The 24,211-nt window shown below is 49.3% G+C and overlaps 1 protein-coding gene across 2 annotated transcripts in view; it reads right to left on the bottom strand.

The window, feature by feature from the left end:
- COL2A1 (collagen type II alpha 1 chain) overlaps positions 1-17,398 on the bottom strand; it is a 72,363-nt gene extending 54,965 nt beyond the window's left edge. The window contains exons 1-8 of one of the 2 annotated variants that reach the window (XM_069653178.1): positions 17,171-17,398; positions 10,399-10,608; positions 8,239-8,255; positions 6,540-6,572; positions 5,527-5,559; positions 5,303-5,356; positions 5,056-5,148; positions 339-416 (exon numbers count right to left, since the gene is read on the bottom strand). In XM_069653178.1, the coding sequence (XP_069509279.1) occupies positions 339-416; positions 5,056-5,148; positions 5,303-5,356; positions 5,527-5,559; positions 6,540-6,572; positions 8,239-8,255; positions 10,399-10,608; positions 17,171-17,264 (612 nt within the window). In that variant the 5' untranslated portion in view covers positions 17,265-17,398. The remainder of the gene's footprint in view (positions 1-338; positions 417-5,055; positions 5,149-5,302; positions 5,357-5,526; positions 5,560-6,539; positions 6,573-8,238; positions 8,256-10,398; positions 10,609-17,170) is intronic. The other variant, XM_069653179.1, reaches the window with a different exon arrangement.
- Positions 17,399-24,211: the final 6,813 nt, after the last annotated feature.

The raw sequence follows: 24,211 nt of genomic DNA, 5'->3' as shown, positions 1-24,211 counted from the left end.
GTAAGTGCTGCCTAAATTACAGAGTTCCGAGTTAGGCCAAGAGCAACAGGCTGCGGCCTCTAATTAAAGGACTGTAACATTTCTTGCTGCTGTGTTAAAACATTTCAAGTATTTGACATCTGCACTTGACTACTGGCGAGGGCACAGGCTTAAGCAATTATCTCAGCTTTCTCTTGAGGCAACCATTAGTTACGTAAGTACTTTGGGTTACTACTAGAAGCTGTGCGTGGTGGCTGTAGGGGGAGCATTCCTGGCTCCAGTTTAACGGAAGCGCTGTGGGAGCCTCGCTTCCTTACACGATTGTATTTTTATTACAAGCCATGGGAGGGCCGGCTTACCATTGGTCCTTGCATCACACCCATTTGAGCGCCACCAGCCTTCTCATCAAATCCTCCGGTCATCTGAGCAGCAAAGTTCTGAGAACGAAAAAAAAACCAACAGGTCGTTAGCCCTGGATGGCCATCCCATCAGCCTCACCATATTTGCCCAATTTCACTTACAACTGTTCCCATTCCAAGCCTTGAAAACACATAATCAAAATGGAGGCACAAACAGATGAAGTAACCCCCGCCTCTTCCTCGGCTCTCTGGGACACTACTGGTGTGAAATACATGCTTGTGTTTTTTCACATTTAGCCATCCAAGTAGTACTGACTACAAAGAGCAACTGGTGGGACCAATGTATATTTAGGTGCATATGGCTGTAACACTCATGACTTGACGAAGGACTCTGGCGGTCCACCTCTTGTCAGTGCAGAAATTTGAAAGTGCGTCATTTAGTGGCCCAAGAAATGCCGCTATTTTACACCATTCTCAACATCTGGCCCTCGTGAAGAACCCAGTCCCGTTGGAGGACAGCCCATGCCATGCACTGCTCTCTTTCCCGATGGAACAAATGGATAATATACAGGAGCCACGCTTGCTTTGGGGTTCACTCATTGACTGGCTGCCTTCATTCCATTGTGCCTCCCGACTACAGCAACAGCGTTGCAGTGCAATGGTGGCACACACTCGATTAGCGCCACACTTAAATAACCATTTCCTTTGTGCTTAGGGGCCTTCAACCAGATGTTGTTTTGGTCTAGCACTAGGGCCAATGTGCACAGATGTTTTCTGTAACTCCTAGAATTGGGTTCAGTGTTCTGCTGATCAGTCTACTGAGCAGCAAAGTCAAAACCACTAAAGTACATTAGAAATGAATTTTTTCCTTATATATTTGCCTAAACTTGTCTGAACTTTGTTGTTTGGTGGTAAGAGCCCAGGCCTAAGTATGGCGAGTTGCTCTCTAAATGCATCATATTTGTACCTGGCAGCAACATTATTATAGTTGCTGATCATGTGTTCCATTTTTTAAATATTTTTAATGTATAGTGAAATTGTTAAATGGAAAGAAAAACGTCACAAGGGGAATCTTTTCTGTGTTTGACTCCAAATGAGGGTTTTCATATCTAAGTTCATAATGATTGGTTCTGTTGACTCACTGTGCATTCTGAAAGCGGGTCCTGATTGCCTCGGAGGGGCGAGCTCTTTTCAAAGGGTACACATTCGTGATACCATTAAACACATTCCACGTCGCACAGGCCAGCAACAGCCATTAAAATGAGAGCAGAAGCCGAGGTCTGGAACAGCGCTTTACTCTAGTGCAACTCTGTCCTGGTGGCTATTTCCACAGCTGTTTTTGAAATAAGAAGGCCTTTGCGAATGTCTGAACTTTAATAGGTTCTGGTCCAGTCTCAAAGACATGGCTGGGTATTCACTTGTTTTGGAGGGGGACCACAAATGCCATGAAAAGGATTCCGTTTTTTTTTTAATGTTCTAGGGAGGTTGGAGTCCAACAATGAAATCTAAATTCTAAGCTTCATTTGCCCACCGCCCTCCCGCAACTGCCAGCTGTGCTGCAAGGGGAAAAGCCCTGCTTTTTGGATCGATCAATCATTTTGAAAATGAATGCACCGCCCACACTGCAGCCAGCACAGGGATTTTAATGCTGGTTGATAGAATGAGACACTGAATGTTAATAACTATGCATTCTGTGACATGGGCCGTTGCTTTCCAGGATACCACCTCCGCCGCTATAGGGAGACCTGCCAACACTGTAATCCCAGAGCCTACTCTGGAGAAACCCAAATCCTAAATCACCATTGTTGAATTGACCTCTGTAATGCAATATTTGGCTCCAAGGAACCTATGGACTCGTGCCAGAGAAGATTGTGTTAGCACTTTAAAGCATGTGTGAGTGTGGCACCCCATCCAAAGCGAAACCAATGGATGTGGCATAACAAAAAGGGAATGGACTGAGTGGCACACTGCCTGTTAACATGCCAGTTACAGTACATTGTTAATGCACATGCTGCGCGTGCGGTGTGCCATATTGCCTAATGAATGGTAGGATCTGATAAACGGGTGAAACCTTCTTGGCCACGATTTGGCCTCCACACATTTGAAAAGCAACAGTTTTGCTGACACATCAATATGTAAACCCAGAGGCCCCTCCCCCTGACCTCTTTGTAGGAACTTGAGGGTAGTGAAGTCACTTGGTCCCACGCCTTCAGGACCCCCAACTCAAAATGCTATCCTTTGGGATGCAGCCCATAGATACAAAGAGCAGCGCTTCATAACTCTGCGGCACCCCCTGTCTGAATTTGGTGAAGAGTCAGTGATCCCCCAAAGGATTACAGTCTCTGACTTCACATGTGCTGAGTTCATGGACATCTCTGGGTTACTAATCAAAGTCCCAATCTGGGTTGATCATTTGTAAGTCACTCACTGTGGATAGTCATTAGGGCATTAGCAGTGCCAAGGGTTAGTCCTGATTTTATATTTACATTAGAATTGGGCATCACAGGCATGCCAGTATATTGTGAGGCCAGAGTGTGCTATGAGATCCCACAGTGGCCCCATTAGTCTGCAGGGCAATACTATTGCACAGTGAAGATCCCATGTCAGGGAACCAAAATATTAAGGGCCAAATTCACAAAGCAAATGTTCAAAAGGAAACGCTTTTATGCTTTGACAAATTACAATTTGCGCAAAGGCAATGACAGAAAGATGGCTGCACTGGAAAACGAGCATGCATTTGTTGGTGCTTTGGGTGACAAGAGTGTGCACATGCAAACAATCTCACCTCATTTGCATATGCACAGTAAGGATGTTCACTGGACTGGCCGTAGACGCAGAACGCAAATGAGGGACAGGCTTACAAACACAGGCTCACTCTATTATCTGGAATGCCAATCTAAGTGACAGCTGCCATTGCCGAGGAATGGCTCCCCCTAACACCTCGGTTCACACACCCTCCAGTCACCACCTAACCTAAGAGTGGGTGATCTTCTGCCTCCTGTTTCCTCCCCTGGATGCTTGTAGATCCCTTGCAGCCTAATTGTCCGCCACCTCCAATTGGAAGCTCCACGCTCCCTTGCGTCTCTGCTTCCCTCACTGTGCATGTTCCCTTATTATTTAGAAAATGCTCTGCTGCTTCCCGAAACTAGATCTGCACTGAATACGTACCCTAATATAATAATACTAATAATAATAATTGGCAGTAATAGTAGCAATTGGATGATAACACGATGGATAACAAAGTTTAAATGTCTGGGTAATGGATAATTCTACATGGTTGAGTGCTGTAAATGGAGCGGGGGTACAGGGTGCCTTATCATCTGGCTTTTTGCTCCATTTCCTGTCTCACTGAAATTCAGGATACATGCATTCTGTTCTCTATAATGTTTCTGAACAGTTAAAAATCTGCACTCAAATAGGAGCAAACAAATCAAAGGTGTGCTTAATCATGGATGATTGGTCTCCCCTGACCCAGTGAGGTAGGTACAGAGAAGCGCTGGCTTTGACATATTGCTTGAAGGCTGTTTGGATGTCAATATGTTTTAATTCTACTTGATGACAGATTTCAGAAGAAAGACTTCCCCATTTGTGTTACAAATGAAAATGTATTTTTACAAATATAACAGCTACACTATTCTAAATCCAGTATCATCTATCAATGAATGTTTGGTCTCATTGATTTATTTCATTTTTTACAGTTAGACTAATGTTTTTGGGCATGTTTAGGCAAAGGCTTTGAGCAGCAGAGAGGTACTTAAATGTGGCAACATACTTTCCTAAAATAGACAATGAGCAAAGGAAACTTGCTATATCAGTGCAGTGAGACCACTTTGCAGACTGCATTTTCCATAATGTTGTTCACATCTTAATTTTGTTATGAGTGTCAGATTAAAAAAGGGGCACCTTCTCAATCTTTTGTAGATAACTAAGCATACAACCACATTCACTTCTTTCATTAAGGAACAATTTAGATGCGTTTAGGTGATCAGGATAAATATTTTAAGTAAAGAGATGTAGTCTGCATAATCTACAAATGTGCAGGCATTCTGAATTGTAAACTCTGAAGAAATGTGCAGGCATTCTGAAGACTGATTTACAAAAAGTTTTTCAATCGGAAAATCCCATTGAAAAAAGCTTTGTCAACCAGGCCCCTAGACTTCTAATACTACTGTTCACAATTTGAGCGAGTCAGTGATAGGACAAGTTGGCAAACTATTGGCAATGTAATTTTCTGATTCCAGCAAAAAATGAATACAGATATTCTAACCAATTAGAACCCCTTGAGTACCTGCATAGAAGTGAGACTCTCTTTCGGGGGTGACTTCTACACGACGAGAGACTCTCTTCGGTTTTGATGATTGGAGATGCTATTTATTAGGAGAATCTTAGTTAAGACTCAATCCAAGAGCTCAAAGACTTCATTTTGCTGATTGCAGTTCATTGATGAATTTCACTGATCTGACCCTGCCTCTCTTTTCAACTAAAAATAATTCTCTGGCAATTTGTGCAATTTGGAGCATTCTTTGTGCATTTTAGGTGCATCCAATTGATGTCTTTGTATTTTTAAATGCATTGACTGGCCAATTAAATGATCTGCTAAAATGCACCTGTTAATGGGATTCCCTTCCCTGGTTAAAGGACATGCGTGGGTTTAGGTTCACTACTCTACGTGTATGAGTGCGTCACAAGAGCAAAGGTTAAATAAAGTATAACATACTCCGCCAAGTCCGGCTGGTCCAGGGGGGCCAGGGTTGCCAGGGTTGCCAGGAGTTCCGGGTTCACCATCTCTTCCGCGGGGTCCAGGTGCTCCCTGGATAAAATACAATAGACAAGAGAGAAACAATGTGTCTGTACTCAAAATACAAAGGTGATGACTGCAATGTGTGTGAAATGAGAAGACAAACTGAAGGGTGCTGAATTTTTTTAAAAATGTGACTGTTGGTTTTGACAGAAAATAGACTCACCTTTTCGCCCTTGTCACCTCTGTCGCCTCTTGGACCTTGTTCACCAGATGGTCCCTGAATAAAAGGAACAGGATATGCCATAAGACTATTGACTAGTAGGTTGTCCTCATTATTTAGAAATGGCCACTATTTTGTTAACATGCAATGTAAAATGAAAGGTGCATACAGGTGCTTATCATGATCGCAACATTCCAAAAACTAAGACCATAGGTTTGACTATTTACCTGTGGTCCTGGGGGTCCTTTTGGTCCTACAGCCTACATGAGAATAAATGGAAAATAAGAGTTCAGATTCATGCTGTGGCAGTAGTGATTTCACACAGATAGTTAAGTCATACATTTTCAAGTGAACCTGTGAGTCTAATTACTTCAGATAGCTGCTTCATATCGACAGCAGCCACATTATTGGACTTATGCACTTTCTAAATCCCAAACCAAATATTTCATTGGGTGTTCTCTTGCACAATGCATGTATCATGCAACGCAATAGACTGAACCCATTGTCCAATTGGACATCTTGATTCTTTGCTGACTGGTTTATCAGGCTTGGTTGGCTCATTCAGTACTCAGACTTTCTTTCTTCGCCGCTTGTTTCAGCTACTTAGAGTGGATGATTGTGGGAGTGGGTGGGACTGTGCTAACTAATTACATGTAGAATGTTTTGCATTTGTATTTGTATCTGGGGTTTATACAGTGGGATCCTAGCTAGAAAGCAACAGAGGGCTGTGCATGGTTTTGAGGGTAACATATGAGGTAAGGAGCAGGGGTTACAATGTGTGGTATGGGATGTCCCGGCCATGGGGGTGGGATGTGATATGGAATGCAAGAAGCCTAGGTGGCACCTGGGTATTGACTGAGGAGTACGTTCTTGATCTCCTTCCTCAATTGCTAGATCATTGGCAATGTCCGGATGGCCACCGGATCGGGTTCCAGTAAGACAGGGTGTATCAAAAGAAGGACTGTTTCCCTTTTTTTCTCTGTATGCCAGTTTCATCTCGAGCCTAGTGATGGCCTGGCTCCTGTTGGAGTCCATCGCACCAGAGCTACAGAGTTTTGCAGAAAGTTAAGCAGGTGTGCGAGCGGTGGTTGCTTTACAGGAATGCAGGCTGTCCTAAAGAGTATTCCCAGAGTGCAGCTCCCTTATGGTCAAAGTTCTTATTTTCTGTAATGAGTTGTGCCGCGACATGTTGGGGAAGAATTAAGCAAATCATAACTGACATAAAAGAAGCCAAACTTACATCTTTGATGTCACCGGGTTCACCTTTTTGTCCCTGAGAAGAAAAAAGTAAAAAACAATCTCTGTTAATAGATCATTTTACAGATACCCAGAAAATATTGTCACCAACTGAAAGGTTGTGGTGGAGGTGCAGCAAGAAGCATCTGGCTCAGAATGTGGGTCTATATGGGAAGATAATGTAGCATTCACATTCGGAGCCACCTGATTGGCTCAGCTGCGCCTCTAGGGTGCTAATACTGGTTAATTGGTACAAGGATAATCTCCATCCATATCCACTTTAGAATACATGCCAATGCACGATATGTGTGCATGGTTTATGTTTAATGGGTGTGGACCTGTGTGTGCTTGTTTTTGGCAATCAAATTGGCATATGTTAATATATTTTCTGCCTAAGATCATAAAAAGGTGGGTGACTATGTTTACCTTTGTTTGTGTAGCGGGACATTGTATATGGAGGGCTTCAAGAACCCAAGGTATGTAGCTATCACTGGAAAGGCCTTACAACTCTCATAGCATGCGCATTGTGTTTGACTGAAGAGCTTGTTCCCATGATACTTATGTTAAAGGTATTAGTAACTCAGCATTTCTCAGTCGCTTGTAAACAATCGCCATTCAAAGTCCTGAATGCAGGGCTTTCTTTCCCCTGCCACATGCTCTGTGCCTGCTGATGGGGCATCTCGCCTCCTGTTCTTTTCTATCCGGCCCTGTGCCCTGCTTCCACTTCCCCTTTCTCGCCCTCGATTCTATTATTCACCCACTTGTGGATATTTGAGAGCAGGTTGAATGCTAGCACTAAGCATAAGCAGTGTTCACAGTGAGTGGACACACTAAGGAAACAGCAGCAAGACTTTGGACATGGCCAAACGTCACGTCATTAGACTTCATCATTGAATTAACGCCAGGGTGCAGGGCACAGATGGGCCCATTCTGCTTCATTCTATGCACATACCAAAAGAGACATGCTTGCCAAAGTCACGCGACTCTAACATAACGCCCAGAGGCCCAACAAGACATTCAACACATAGCGCCTGTCTGTTGGAATACCCTTCACAGACCACAGAGAGCTTGCGTGGCCTCTATCTGTACCAGAGCTGCCAACCAACTCCCACTTGCCAGTCTTAAACATTAATAACATGATGCTGTTTTCTTTTCTTTTACATTCACCTCAATGTCACACCTAACATCGGATCTCGTCTACTAGGCGAGCCAAACACCCCTGTAGCTATTATGAAAGTAAACACTGGCTGGCCAAGGATTCGCCAGCTGCCTGCCCATGTGCCAGGTGGGGTGGTGCCCTGTGAGAAGAAGCCAGAAAGCAGGCCAGATCTATCACTCACTGGTTATGTCCCCGCCCCAGCTCCCTAACTCCCCCAACAACCGACCTTTAAATGCGTGTGGCCATGTTTAAAAGCAATGTAAAGTTGCATGTTCTGCTTCGCCAATCAACCCAGCAGGCATGTGCCACCTGACTCTTCCTACTTCTGCCCGCCATGCCATGCAGCCAGTGCAGGGCCTAAGCTGCTAATAGTGGTGTGTGCTTTGTTAGCAACGGAAGGCCTTTGCATGCTCAGAATCCGCACTGCTGAACTCTGCACACAGAAACATGACAAAAAGACAGTGCATGCACACGATTTCCACCACAGATTCTATGCACACTTCTTATGAACACATAGGAAGAATTAACTTAAAAAGGGATTTACCTTGGGTCCTCCTTGCCCTGTGAAAGTAGAGAAGAGTTGGTCAGATACGTGGAGCTGGCCCGGGGGCACACATAACAGTTATCACACTATGATTTGACCCAAGACAGTAGAAGGCACCCCCCGCCCACCTCCCCCCAAACACAAGAAGGCGAGTCTATTCGATGGGGCGATGTGCAGTTATCACCAAACGCAAGAGGTTGGGCAGTGCGGTGGCGGGTGTGAGGAGTGGGGGCACAGCTGGCTACATCTGCAAGGGCTGCATGTAAGAAGCAGCAAGGACGGGGATCCATGCACTGGAAGTTTCATATGGGCAGTGCGTTCAAAAGCGCCTCTGCCAATTGCATCTGCAGGCCAAAGGCGCGGTTCACAGAGCAGTTCCGCCTAGCCACAAAAGAGGTATTAATTTAGCAGGCCAAACTGAGAATTATGCGACAGGAAAAGGCTTATGTTAGACACCAACTCTTTCAGACGAATGCGTTGGGAGGAAGCATAAGAAAGCATTCACAGCATCACTTATCACAATGTAAATACATAGTGCAGTTAAGAAAACAGTTAATTGCATGAAGTTAACTCTTGGCTTACTCTGTGCCTATATTCTGCAAAGACAATATAGGCAGCTTTTTGTATCTTGAGTAAGGAAAGGGTTAAAAAGGCCACCGCTGGCTTCCCTCGAGTTCTGTCTCATAGATAAAGGTGCACGTGGCTTCCACCCTGAAAACCTGAGGGGGGCGGGTGAGGTGTAGAGTTTAAATCACCAGTGTGCGCGCAGTGGTTGGAAGTGGGGTGGGGAAGCCTGTGTTTTAGGCTCTTCTGATTGTATGTGCAGAAATGGCCGCCACTCCCCGCTGCGCTCTTTTTGTACGCGGTTAAGTTATAAAAAGAACGCTTCCTCAGAGAAGGCACGCTATTGACGCAGCGCGACGCCGCCTTGACTCCGATGGAGGGGCGGAGCCTGGAGTGGCGGGGATCTGATCTGCGGCAGGGCAGGCGGGGATGCGATGGGTGAAGGCGGCCGTGATTGCAGGAGGTGAAAGGGGATAGGCAGCATGCGATAGGCTGGCGGTCATTTTGGAGCGATAACGGACACTTTGGGGGCAGCAGGCTGTGGGTGGTCGCTCGAGAGACATGTCACGCAGTGTAAATAAAGGGCACCGAATAGGCCCCAGATGTAGGGAGGCCATTGTTTGGTTTTCCATCATGTGGTGAGAATGCAAAGTTACAAGGCTCTCTCCAGCCCTAATAAAATGCAAACTGGCTTCTTGAAAGGTTGGAGGATTTATTAACAGGCTGGTGCACCTGGCAGGTGTCTGATTTCGCCTCAGCCCCATCATACTTTCTTGGGCAAACTGTCCCTTTTGTAAAATCTCCACTATGGAGGACCAGTTTACTCTGTAAACGTCAGTGATCATTTAGAAGGCACCCGTTACCACCGTAGAGGCCTCTGGGCATCGGGGCTTGTCCTCAATGTACATTAGGCTCCTGCATGGGAAAACATGACCTCAGTCTGTGGAAGTGACAAGAAAATGGTGGAAAAGAGAGGGTGGGCATGGAAAAGAACGAACCAGTAGCACATAGGTTTGGAAGGTGGGGGATCAAGGAACGTGCGCTTTTCCGTTTGGATGCGTGGGAACTCACAGTGGATGGATCCAGAGAGATCCATCTGGCTGAAGAATTAAGGTAACCAGCGATGAGCCTTTGGAAGATCAGTGTTTTGAGGTTTGTAGGTACTTCTTCAAGTACAAGCAGAGTGTATTTAAATGCGTGATGGGCTTGAGATGTGCTCAAGTGGTCTCTTAAGGTGTGTACCCTGTTAAAGTGTGGAAGTGTCGATATTTCCCAACTCAACAGCTAGGTTGTTAAATCCTGAGGCTTGTGCTGTCTCTTGCATAGCAGAGTGATTGGTTTACTGTGCAGGTAGTGGATTGGTTTTAAGCCTATGGTTCAGTCCTTAAAGCGCTGTGTCACGGGGCCCAGTGTGCCGGGAGCCAAGTGTGTGCGTGGACCTTTGCATAGGAGACAGAAGAGGGCGCAGCAGGGTGGCCTTCCCGTCTCAGCAGCATCCAATGAATGTGCAACACCTGAGAGACAGACATCAGGCACATCCTAGCATTGGAACATTCTGGTAATTTATTTATGAAAGAGAAATAAATAAATTACGACCACTGGCGGTGGAGGACTGCTCGGTGGGGCAGATGGGGCAGCACTCTCCGAAGGGGATCTCGGCATTGGGGCAGTCTTTGGCCTCCTCGCAGATGATGTCGTCGCAGAGAATAGTGCCCGTGTCACACACACAGATCTGGCAGGGCTCAGGCTTCCACACATCCTTATCACTATAGCGTTGCCCGTCCTGCACGCAGCTCACTGCGTCCACTGGGTAGGTGGCAACCAGGTGGGGGAGAGAAAAAATACCATCATCGCCTTAGCACACATCTTGTAGACTTTAGAGTTGCTTGGCATATGCAGGATAAGGGCGGTAACAAGCAGGGTTATCAGATGGCTTGGTGAGACCCGGGATGCACCGCTCCAGTCTTGGGATTCCAGGCAAATACTGTATGCATTCTGGGAGTTGTAGTATTGGTTGGCATCACACCAAAATACTGCAGCCCATCACTGCGAAGTCCAAAATACAGAATTTCGAGAGCCCCATTTCACAGTATATATATGTATACATATATGTGGGGCGGGGTATTAAGTTAATAAAAACAGTGGAGGGTTATGGGGGGCTGCAGAGGTTTCCCTGCATACATTAGCAGTGAAATGGGGGAAAACATGTATTTTGGGCTTCAACGTTTTATTTTCGCAGTGATCGCATAGAGCCGTATTGTTTTACGCCAATGGAATCAAGTGGAGATCGTGGACAGATTTCAATGGAGAGCCCGAGAAAGGGTCACGGTGCTCCCGTTCCAGACCGTCATGTGATAACCCTAGTGAAATGACATCATTGTGCCCCCCAGACATGTGCCACAAATACACCTTCACACGTGGGCTGCAAAAACACCTGTTGGCACAAGGCAGCTGCCATCTCGTTACCACTCGAGAAGGGAGCGGCCTGAAGGTAAACATGGAGCGTTTGCCGATAGACGGTGCCTTGGAAGAGCTGGTGGGATTTGGTCGGAGTCTGACAGTTCTTGCTGATTCTGACCCAGCCCTACCAGCTCTTCAGAGACACCGGCGTGTGCTGATTCTCCAGATTTCACCATGGATGAGTCCATCTCCCCTCAAACAGGTTCATCATTTTTTTAAGCGACTGCATAAGTACTCATAATTAGACAACATACATAACCTTAAATGACTGCATATCATAAACAATGTGATCAACTACAGTTCTGCATCTCCAAATATTGTGAACAATAAACACTTTGGCGAATATTACTAGAAATCCTATTGTGTGGTGTAAATTAACAACAGCACTTCTTAAACATGTGAACATGTGAACACTCAGTCTGTCTCTAAACTCTTGCACCGCACCAGGCACCGTTCAAAAACATCCTTCCGGGTGCCATGAGCAAAGAAGTGACAACCTTCTGCAGCAATTACCAATACTGCCCACAAGGGGCGCTGCAACTTAACCACTGTTTGCCTGAACTTGGATCAGCTCAGGTTCTCCTCCGTGGTTACATCCCTGGGTCTCTTCTAGCTTCCCTCGTGTTCATGCTGGATTCCGTCGGCCACCCTGCCACTGTGCTGTGCCAAAGCGTTTCAATAAGCCATGTGTACCCCCAGCACTCTGATGCAGGTCGGGGGCAGAAGCAACAGATGGGATGACAAACGTGCCCTCTGTGAAAACGCTCTCACAGGAACAGGTGCTTCTTTTAACATACTCTGACTGTGGGGTGGTGAATGTGAGGAGAATGAAACTACTTTTAAGTATTACGTTGCACGTGCTTTTAAGCTGGTCCTATGTATGTTCTTCGCATTTGCAGAGATTCGTGAATCTCCCTTCCCAGGTGACACAGCTATGCAGGCCTTATTTGAAGACACGTGTGATATGGTGGCGTAGGGTTCTCCTGCCTTCCAATAGCACGCGTGAACAGTGCATTCCTGAGCCTGGCGTGCAATGGACGTTTTAAATATCATCATTTAGACCCCCTCTTGGAAAGGCGCACACAGTAGCTGTATGTTGGATTTGTTTTCCCCCTGAGCCTGTACGTGAATGATGCATTTCATATCTAGGGGACCCGGGCGAATAAAAAGAAAGCATTTAAATACGTTCTTGGGTGAAGTTTACTAAGAGCTTTCCTATGGGTGGCTTATCTCATTTTATAGGCTATATCATGGGAGAGCTTGTGCAAATTCGTGTTGGGGATGGCTTTTGAAGAGTGCTATGCCAAGCACGGGATGCTTTCTTGCTAAAAGAAGTGGCGGGGTGAATTAACATTACATTGTATTTGCCAATTAGGTAGCTATGCAATGATATGTTTAGTAAGTAGAAGAGACCAACTCTTCTGTTTGCCATTGGTATCCAACTTGTTCTAGGGTAGGAGAATACTAGGAGTCCGACTAGGGCGCCCCCAATGAGGGGTGCACGTTTTCCCCTATACTAAATGCAGCAACGATTGCTCTATAGTGGTGGTGGAAGACCAACAAAATGCCTGGTCAATTTTCAGGGGTCTGTGATCAAGCAAGGGGTCTGCTGAGCCTTCTGGGTGAAGCTGAAGCTGTGCTTGTAGGGAGAGGCCCTACTGGTGCTCCTGTCGGTGGGACCTGGGGTTCTGTGCCTCACTACTGCCCTTGCAGGCAGGGCATGGAGCTCTGTGTCCATTGCTACTGTTGCAGCCCGTGAGTGAAGGGCCTGAAGCTCTGTGCCCCATTGCAGCCCATGCATTGACAGCCTGAGGCACAGTGCCCCACTGCTGCTCCAGCTGGGAGAACCTGAAGTTTTGTGCCCCATTGGTGCCCGTGGCACACTGATGTTCCTCCTGGGAGCGCCTGGTATGGCTGTCTGGCCTGGACATGACCAGTCTTGGGTAGCCCAGCGGACCCTTCCCCTCATGAATGGGCCTTTTCTCAAGCACACAGTGGACCCAATTCAGAGCTCTCCTCCGGGGACCGCTTTAAATAAACACGGGCAACATGTCCGCTCCATCTGGAAGGCATTGCTGCCAATCTTCCCAATGCAAACAGACCGCCACAGTGGTGAATGGGAGCCTTTCACTGGAGGCCACAACACCCTCCCTTGATATATTTTGCAGCGGGGGGGGGGGGGGGGGTAGAGGACGAGGGCGCTAAAGGTAATATGCATGTCAAGACATCAGAGCAGAAATTCATAGGCCTCCCTGAGGTATTTGTATTGAATAAAAACATTATGCACCCCCTTTCTCCACATCTTCAGGCACCACTTTTCCTGTCCCCCCGTGGGGAGCCAACCATGCACATTCACAAAATTGCAGCACACAACATATGAATAATAATCATCAACTGTGTGACAGGAATTATTCGTCTCAGTTCTGGCAATACTTGTTCATTTTAGTCGTGCCAACAAAGCATTATTGTAGGGTACAATATACAAGTGGGCTCTTGGAATTCAGGGGCGAATTTATAACACATTCCAAGTTTTTTACCAGCGCCAACGTATCTAGCGGTTCTGCGTGTGTTTCAACACGTGCCTTCGGTACCACGTGACCGCTTCACGAGCCAGATCAGCTGATCTGCTGAACAGCTCCGCGCGGAAGAGAAGTACCGACGTGAGGCCAAACGGCCCTGCTCGCGCACGCCGCCCTGATCTCTCTAGACGTCCTGCGCGCGCCCTGCCACTGTCGGGTCAGTAGGGGGGTGGGGACAAGGAGAGAAGGGGGGTTCTACAAAGACTGCATTTAACTCTCTCCCCCCTGTCAAATAACACGATGTGGCTATTGTGGCGGGCTACCTCAGTGCAGGCCTAGAAACCTCTCCATCTTACAATAAGTCACGAGGGACAAAATACTTTTTCCAGTTCACCTTAAAATTGATTTACAACCTTTAGGGGGAGCAAGCGGGGAGGAATGTATATGTTACAGGCAACCTGTCCAAACAAGCCAAAAGAATTCTTTAACTCGCCAAATACCTTGGAAGAAATACCTCAGACTGAAAAAAAAACGCAGCGGGCATATTATGCCTAAAAGTGCACTTTCAGTGTGGGCAGCGGTAGCCAGAAATGTGCGTGCCCCGGCACGAGCTGCGGTCGGAGCGAGCGGTATTACTGCAATCTAGGGGGCGTGGAGGGGTTAAAGGGCGAGGCGCGCCTGTTTCCGCAAATCTTAAAATACCTTTTATTTTGTTTAGAATGGGGTCTATTTTAAGGAGGCCGTGGCATTCTTGCCCTCCTCAGGTGGCCTCTTCGAGGTTGCCCGCCCTCTGTTTCGCTCACAATCTGTTGCCCATCAATCTGCCATGGACAGACGTTCCCAGTGAAGGCTCCACTCTCAGCCTCTCCAAAACACTAGCCCTCTGTGGACCTGCCTTTTCTGGTGCCCAGCCTCTGAACGCCCCAGTGCCCTAGGTCCGGGGCCTAGTCCAGAGTCACCCTATCCCTAGCTCACACCCTTTTCTGTGCTGGCTCTGTCTTTCCCAATGCCCCTAGCTGTGCCTTCCCAGGTGCCACTAACTCCTGGGAACTTGCTGCCTATCCTTTGCCCCTGCTTCTGACACGGACCCTTGTGCCCAGGCTCTTGTGTCCTCTCCGGGGTCTCGACTTCTCTGCCTAGCGCCCAGGACCTCTAATCTGTTTTGACTGGCGAAGATCCGGATCTTCTCCAGTGCCCACTGCCCCCAGACCTGGACTTCTTCATTGCCCACGCCCTGCTTCTCTGCCCCATCCGCCTCTCAGATGACCCCCACCCGCTTCTCCAGCGGGAGGGTGTCTGTGTTGTGTCTAGAAGTGACACCCAGTGCTTCCTACTGCTGCCAGACTGCTCATTAATGCTGCTCGACTCTGAAGGCAGCCTGTAAATAGTCTGGGAATTTGCAACACCAAAGCACCTCTGAGTGTTTCTCTTTGAAGGCCCCTCACTTTACTTTAACTGTTTCAGATCCCTCGCGTCCCAGCAATCAGCTGGGATGCATTAACTCCTGTTACTGGCCCAGTGCCTCCCAAACGCCAGTCGGCATTTGATAACACGTCTTGCAATATCGCCTTGAATATCCAACATCGATGAGGGATTTCAATGCAAGCTAAGCAAGCAGCATCAACACGAGCACTGGAAAATATGCATATTGAAATAAAAGCATGGTAGCTGACAGGACCCAGAGCATCGCGAGACTCGCGAAGCAAACTAGAGGGCTTAGACCCCGGGTCTCCCCTGCATTGACCCTCCCCGGGGCCCTCCCCCTGACCAAAGTCTGAAGCCTTTATGGACTTTCCAACCGAGTCCAAACTTTTCTAAAAGAGGCGAGAACTCTAGTGCGCAGGAAGACAGCAGGATAACACCAGATGTCACCTAGATTCTAAATTAGGCCCAGCTCTCCCTCACATTAGGTACCCCTCTGAAGGGTCACAACTCCCTGCGTTGGGTTTACGTCTCTCCTAAAATCCGGTACACGTTACCCATATCAGGCCATCTGCAAAAAAAAAAAAAGGAACCAGCCTATCCCCACTTTCGGTGAAACACCTTCCTGCACACAATGCGTGCACTTCTCGCCCATATCAGCTACACCACTGCACTGCATACAGAGTACTTGTCTAATCCCACCTTAGTTGAAATACTCAACTACACTTTTTACACTTCTACCCCAAATCTAGTGGACCTCGCCCGTATGAGGCCCATTGCTACCACCACAGTTGGGGGCTCATTTGCCCACATTACGTACACTCGTTTACAATAGGCACACAACTCGCACCCATCAGGTACATTACTGCCCACATTCTCTACTAGTCCCCGGACCTAACTTATTTTAAGTACGTTAGTAGGTAGGTACACTTTTTCACAAGCATTTGATAATTTCGTCCACCCCACAATTGCCATCTGTCTGTGGACAACACAATTGGTATAGTCTGCGTCCCACATTTGATAACCGTCCCTTCCCACACATGGGCTACCCGTGTACCCCCCACATTCTATAGGGACCCTCCGTACTCCTCAACTTTTCATGCTTTTCCCAAGGTTTCTGGCACACTGGCCCAGGTGCAAAATGTGAGCACCATTTTCCTCACCCACTTGCCCCCATTTTGTAACGGCTGTATGTGATTTTACCGCTAGAAAAAACACTGTTAGGTAAACAATATATTTTGTCACCCTCTAAACGCCGTTCCCAACATACTTTAGGACTGGTACAAATCTATAAACACAATCCAGTCCTAGAATGTGTGGAGGAAGTGCTGGATAGTGGGAAAAATATTTCAACAACGATATTTTAACAGTAAAATCATTAGCATCCTTTTGGTAACAAGTTCAGTCCAAATCTTCCCTTTCACAGTTGGCACAATTTCCCCAAACACTGTTAAACGTGTTCCCAAGTAGCTACAACCGCCTTGCCCCAAGAACAGCCACTCTTTGGGTAGACTGTGTGCTGCAATTGTGCCCACGTTTGCACATCTGCCTTTAGTACAAACAGCCCCTTTAGGGTTGCTTCCCTTGTTAATCACACATTGTCTACAGCGAACCCCCACATTTGTTAAACCGTGCCTCAGATTTGCCACACCTTCCAGACTTCAGTAGCTGGTGTCCCATCTTTGAAACACTACAACCGCAGCACCTGTCATCTTCTTGGGGCTTGCTCACCCCATCACCAGACATTTGCCCCCCTACACCTGCCAACCCTCATAAGTAACACATTGCCCATAATTGTGACTCCATATTTCCCACACCTGGATCCCACATTTATCCATGCGCCCCTTGGGCCCAGCGGCGGACTGGCCTGTCGGGGTTGCTCCCGGTGCCCCAGGAGGCCAGTCGGTCCCGCACGCCGGTGCCAGCCCACCCCGCCGAGGCGCAGAACACGAGCACACAGTACTTACGGATGTCTTCATCCTGGCAACTGACAATGGCTAGTAAAATGACTTGAGTGAGTGCGAAGAGCACCAGAGTCCGAGAGTGCACGAAGCTGAACATGTCTAAATATTAGACATGCAGGGCCTCTGTGAAGAAGAGGAGGAGGAGGAGGGTGGAGGCGCGGATCTTCCCCAGTGGCTATCGAGCCTTCATGCAGCCGACCCCTCGGAAAAAGACGGTGAATCCAGTGCCGGCCCCAGCAGAAACTTCACCCCGTCTGCTCTGGGCCAAGGCACCGCTGTTATATGTCCCCTCCGCCCTACAGGAGCCGGCGTATATCTGGGCCTGGCAGCCCGGCCCTGCCCCCAGCGGAGCTGCAACCTGAGCCCCTCCAACCCTCTCACCATCCCATCAAAGCCCCGGCCCCTTTCCTTTCCAAACCCTAAGCCCTCCCCTCTCACTATCCCCCCGAAACCCGGGCCTCTTCCCAGTCCAAAATCAGTGCCCTCCCCTCTGACTATCGCCCCAAAGCCCTGGCCCCTTCTCTCTCCAAAGTCCCGAGGCCCCTCCTGCCCTGTGATTCCATCCATCTACCAAGTGCCGGTGCCCTCCCCCCCAGCTCTCGCAGCCCCCCTTCACCTCCTGAGCCACTTCTCTGCCAGTCAGGACCCCACCAGCAGAGCCAACAGCCCTCTCAACACCCAGCGCGGGTGGCGGGAGGGTGCCCACGGCAGCCGGGGTAACTTTCCCGGGAAGCAGCACGGGGGTCTGCCAGGGACGCTGGGAGGACGCTCGACGTTTTTCTACTTCTGGAAAATAGTTTTTAATGTCCGCTGGGCATGACTGGATGGTGGGCACGGGGGAGACTTTGGTTTTGGAGTGGGGCGCCCTGACTATTGGGACAACTCTAAGGCCATTATCGTATCCACCGGCGGCTATTTTGTTGCATAGTGGAACGCCAGCCACAGAATCGGGTGTTCAATTAGAGGGGGGTCCCCCGGCCTCGCCTTTGAGTCGGGACTCTGCTCGGCGAGCAGTAGAGGAGGGTTGCCCTGGAGAGGGTTCCCGGGCCCCTGAGGTGCCCGTGTGCAGAGGTGATGCGCTGCCGTGGGCACATGCCATGAGACAGTCCCACTGCTGTCTGTGGGGCTGGGCAGGTAGGTCAAGCAAAGCTCTGCTCCAGTGCCCCACGCACATCAGCGAGAGCTTGCCCGGGCAGTCTGTCTGGGGGGATTTAGGTCGAGCTCAGCTTCACACATCTACAGGTGGGAAGCACTGCTGCGAGCGCTTCCCGTCACTCTCTATGGGGTACATGTAGGTGCTCCTCCAAGCATCTCTGCGGGGCACCCTTGGGTGATACTATACTCCAGGCTCCTCCGCGGGAGTCCCCGACACTGTCTGTGGGGTAGAGTTAGGGGCAGCTCTGCTCCGAGCATAGCCGTGTGTAGATCTACACAAAACTCTGCCCCAGTGGGAGCCCCAAATCACCGTCTATTGGGGAGATGCAGGCGAGGCTGTGCTCCAGGCGCACCGTCCGGCACTGTGTATCGAGGGGGTTGGGGGGGGGGCTGTACAAGTGAGGCTCTGCTCCAGCTTCATCCATGGGAGACACCACACCGCTCTCTTAGCTGCAGCTGTACTCGAGGCGCACCTGTGGTCTCCCCCCATCACTTCTAAGGGTGGATTAAGGTGAAGCCCTGATCCAAGTACAGTATTACAGCACTGTCTGTGGGGGTAGATTTAGATGAAGCTCTGCTCCAGGCACCTCGTTACCGTCTACTAGGTGCAGGTGAAACTCTGCTCCAGGCACAGAGAAAGCTTCCCATCCCTGTATCAGAGATGGGTTTAGGTGAAGCCCTGCTCCAGGCACAGAGAAAGCTTCCCATCCCTGCATCAGAGATGGGTTTAGGTGAAGCTCTGCTCCAGGCACAGAGAAAGCTTCCCATCCCTGCATCAGAGATGGGTTTAGGTGAAGCTCTGCTCCAGGCACAGAGAAAGCTTCCCATCCCTGCATCAGAGATGGATTTAGGTGACGCTCTGCTCCAGGCATAGAGAAAGCTTCCCATCCCTGTATCAGAGATGGATTTAGGTGAAGCTCTGCTCCAGGCATAGATAAAGCTTCCCATCCCTGTATCAGAGATGGGTTTAGGTGGAGCTCTGCTTCAGGTGCCTATGTGCGAGCTCCTCGTCACTGTCTACTAGGTGGATGCAGTAAAGCTCTGCTCCAGGCACACCAGAAGAAACTTCCCATCCCTGTATCAGAGATGGATTTAGGTGAAGCTCTGCTCCAGACAGAGGCGGCTTCCCATCCCTGTATCAGAGATGGATTAAGGTGAAGCTGTGCTCCACGAACCTCTGCGAGAGCTCCTGGTCACTGTATACTAGGTGCATGTAGGCGAAGCTCTGCTCCAAGCAGCTTCGTGGGAGCTCCTCGTCACAGTCTACTAGGTGGATGCAGGTAAAGCTCTGCTCCAGGCAAATCAGAGGAAACTTCTCATCCCTGTATCAGAGATAGATTTAGGTGGAGCTCTGCCCCAGGCACACCAGTGGGACCTTTCCCACCAGTGTCTATGGTGCAGGCAGGTTCGGGTGGAACTCTGCTCCAGGCTCACCACTGCGAGCTTCCACAGCAGTCTCGGCGGGGGGTTCCAGAGAAGCTCTGCCCCAGACACCCGCTTAGAATGCCCCACCCAGAGTGGCCGAGGGTGGGAAAGCTAGGGAGACAGGACTGCTGTCACGCCAGAACCAGCATCCTCCGCACTGCCTCTGTGCTAGGTTTGGGCGAAGCTCTGCTCCAGGCACCTCGGAGAGCACTCTGGAGCAGGTCCAATATCATGGCCCGGGAGCCGGCTGCACACTCACTAGGCTGTTCTCCCAGCACAGTGTCCTCACGACCACAGGAGGCTGCTCCGGGCTCATTCCTCCAGCACCCCCCGAAGCTCCCCTTGGACTCCCGAGAGCCCTCAGCACCCGAAGGTGCCCAGGACTCCCCCGACCACGCTGCCCACACGGGCACCTGCATACCAGGACAGCTCTCGCAGCTTACACTTCTCACTCGTTTTTCACAGTGAAAACACTGTTTTGTAGCCTTCCTATTTTACAACCCTCTTCGTGTGTTGTTCGTGCACCTTTCCCTCGAGGGACCCGTCCCCTTTGTGCCAGGTGTCTTTGTGCCGAGGTGACGACGCGTCTTACAGAAAGGGGAGCCTGGCAAAAACGACATGGCGCGGTGCCCACTCATGCAAGTATTCTGCGAGGCAGCGATACAGAAACTGGGGGGCACCTTTTGGGCCTCACCCAGACGCAATAGCGCAGTGCACACGCAGGCAAGTCGTGTTCGAGCTCAGAAGCTGGGGGCACGAGCGCCTATTTTGGCTTCCCCCAGACACCGTGGCGCAGTGCCCGCTCATGCAAGTCTTGCGCGAGCCCAGGAGCCGGGGGCTCCACTTTGGCCTCACCCAGAGCGCTACGTCTATGTGGTCGACCCGTACCGTATGCTTGAAAGCAGAGCAGACCGTTAGGCACTTTAACCATTTCTCCCCCTGGGCTCTAAGTGCTGCAAGGGAGGCTTTGAAGAGAAGCCACCTCTCGCCCAAAGAGGGCACCCACACTCGCCTTGCTAGACAGCGGAGACGCTTGATTGGAAATGCCACCATTACCGCCTTTTCTTGACGTTCTATGGCGCTGCTCTATCCGGACCCCAAGTATTGCTTTTAGCCGAAAGAATAATACAGTTGAAACTCCTGTGTGGGCTTTTCCGACAGGCGGGGCTGGCTGCACGGGAAAAGAGGCTGCGTTTGAACAAGAGCTATTTGTTCTGCTGCCGGAATCTCCATTCATTCTCGCCTGTTTGCAGTGCTGTGCATTCAAACGGTTAATTAACTTTATTTATCGTTTTTTTCCTCTGCGAGACAAGTTACAAAAAAAGGGGGGACTTTCGTGCTCGGCTAAAGATTTCCAAGTGTCTGTTAGCACAGTATATGCAGCTGGGTCGCCATCCGTGTTCTGGAGTGCACTAATTCCAGCATTGTGTAGGGCACACATCTCGCCTTCTGTGTGACAGCCGAGCTGTACCTGAAGTTAAAGCAATCGAACGTTCATTTGTGGCGTGGGTAACATACTAATGTTTGCTGGTGCTCACTGGTTCACATAGGGTGCCCACTGCCCAGGGCTGCCAGTCATGCGCCGCCTCACCAAGGGGTGCGTGCGTCAGCTTCCGAGTCAGATGCAGGGGCAGATTGGGAACCAAAAGAGGCCCATGAAATAATTTTCAAAGTGGCCACATACTACGCATTTTCAGCAAGCACCCGCCTCTTTCCTATGAGAAAATGTGGAAATGAAACAGGTTATCAAACAAAAGAGGTCCAGGGTGCAAAGGCCTTACAGGAAAACTCCAGAGTTCCCTATAGGCCAGTCCAGCCCTGGTCAGGTGGTGTCTTTATTTTTTCAGACAGTGCCTCCACGCAATGGCCGTTACCAGCTCTCGTCAACGTGACCACGCACCATCAAGTGGACTGGGAACCAGTGGCAGAATATAAGGCAAAGGGCCCCGTGGGCAGCACCTGATACAGGGCGGGTCATGGAGGCGGAGCTTTGGGTGGGCGGAGTTAATTGTGGTCACAAGTGCACAATGGCAAACTTTGGGGGCAAAAGATATTTTTTATTACATTGTTTTTATTACAGTTACCTGTGTCTAGGGATCTGACTAACTGGAAACAGCTGGGCCTCCTCAGCAGGCTTTGCTATCAATGCTAAATATTGTAAACCTAGAGAACATACGCGTCCTTGTAGCAGAAAAGTGATGTTATTCTGTTTGTGCGGGCGTTGCTGCAGTCATGCATTGCGAAATGGCAGAATTGCATAGTGTTAAGCTTTTCTGCACGGGTTGGAGAGTGACAACTTCAGATCTGTATAGCGGTTGGTGTACTGTAGAATATGGAATTACAGAGGCCTTTACAATATTCTCATCAGTTCGTTTACAACCTCTCTGCTCCTCCGAGTGTTCATTCACCCACTCACGGACCGGCCCATACATCTGCTCGCCCATCTCTCCCTCACTGGGAGCCATGCAGAGGTGCTAGCTCTCGGCAGGCAAAACATGATACCGCCTGGCGGGAATACTCTACCTGGCTCACCACTCATTGCATCTAACGGCGGCAAATCAGAGCACCCATAGTTGCTAGCACCCCACCCCTAGCACCACTCCTTCCTTTCACCTCCCCATTCCCCTCCTAAGGACCAGGGAACTCGCCTCGTCCAAAAATAAGTGTGAGGAAAGGGGGCGAGGGGGCGGAAGGATGAATGGGTGGCATTCCAAAACCACCTGTAATAAACCCATTAAAGAGCCCGTAGTGCTCGTACATACATCCATAAATAAATAGGCCGAAATGTGCCGCTCAAAGAGCGCCGTCAATGTTCATGTCCTTTCCCAAAAGGCTGATTCATCCTCTCCACTTACCCTTTTCTCTTTCCCTTCCCCACCTCTTTTGCCCCCTGAAGCAACTTGCATGCATGCTGGTCCTTACAGAAACCAAATACGTATATTGCAAAGTGGCATTGCAATGGCAGGGCTGGCAGAAATGCTGTCATTACAAACCGGAGAATGTGTTCTTCTCCATTTTGCGCGGTGGGTGAAATCAGCAATTTCATGCATTTTCGTCAAGGGATATTAATCGTTTCATGTTTTTTTGCATCAGGCAAAACCGTGTCAAAGATCATTTTGACCCAAAGCAGCTAACACCGAGAACAATTTGCCTGTCTGCCGAAGTGTAGCATTAGGCGAATGTTGGCAATTCTCCTTCTTTTGTGAATACTTTGCCCACCTTTGGCCTGGACCACAGTCTACTTAAGCTGATAAAGCACGCTGGCACACAGCTGGTCCACACATGCATATGGGCGCCTGCGCAGCACCAACGGCCGATGGCTCACGGCCCCCCAGGCTCGGACCCGGGCCCGCTGGGGGCGGGGTGGGAGCAGAGGGGGAAGTGGATTGCAGCTCCTCTTTCCTGAAGCATCCGAAAGCGGGAGGACATGCGAGGGGGGACGAGAAGGAGAAAAGGATTGAGGTGGGGTGAAGGTGCCCACAACCTTTCCCAAGGCGAAGTTCCTATCACGGCTTGTTAGGAGCTGGACTGGCGTCACAGCAGAAAGGGCCCCGTGCTGTTTGGAAGGGGCGGGGCCTAGCACAGGGGCCCGCTTGCCGTTTGTCTGTCTGGCGACAGTTAAGTCCGCCTCTGCTGGGAACCAAAAGAGGCCCTGGAAATAATTTTCAAAGTTGCCATATATTACACATTTTGAACAAACGCATTAGTTTTCCCATGAGAAATGTGGAAATAAAATAGGCTACCACACAAAAGAGGCCCAGGGAGCAGAGGCCTACTAGGAAATCTCCAGAGCTCCCTACAGGCCAGTCCACCCCTGCAGCACGCACGCCATCTATCATGCAGTATCATAGCATGATATGGGGCCCTTGTAGTTGCTGAACACTGCAAATGTCCTTCCACACATTATCCCTCTACACAGGACGCCGTGATGCATTTTGCTGTATGCACCAAGCTCGTGATGTGTTCACAAAGGTCTTCATATGCAGTGCTTGACACATGCAAGTGGTCTACAATGATCTCATCAGTGCTTAAGGTCACCCCCAATACCTGTTGCATGTATGTGCAATCTATTGGGACTCCCAAACTGTGCTGCCTTCACAGTGTTTTCCGGGGAACGCCCAATATCCACCATAAATAGAGTGTGGTTCAGGCCTCCGATACCTGCTAGCCTCTCTACAGCACGTATTCATTGGAGCTCACCAATCATTTCTGCATATATTGAGTGTGTCTAGCACTGACACCACTCCAACTCCACTCAGCACTCATCCACATGCCTGACTGCATGGGTTGCTTCTCTACCAGAGCCTGGCCCGCCATGGTAAGCCTTTTTGGCCAAATGCACACATACATCCTAATCGTGCTCCATGACCTCCAACACTCTGGACTACGGTCCTCTGAGGGCGTTCCCACTAACAGCGCATTGAGACTATAATAATAAAATGGTGCTATACAAATGACAAGTGC

Source organism: Ambystoma mexicanum, chromosome 3q (assembly GCF_040938575.1).
Source record: "Ambystoma mexicanum isolate Mex_15411 chromosome 3q, UKY_AmexF1_1, whole genome shotgun sequence".
Taxonomy (NCBI): domain Eukaryota; kingdom Metazoa; phylum Chordata; class Amphibia; order Caudata; family Ambystomatidae; genus Ambystoma; species Ambystoma mexicanum.
Note: the sequence above shows the minus strand (reverse complement) of the source record. Positions and strands in the feature narration are given on the sequence as shown.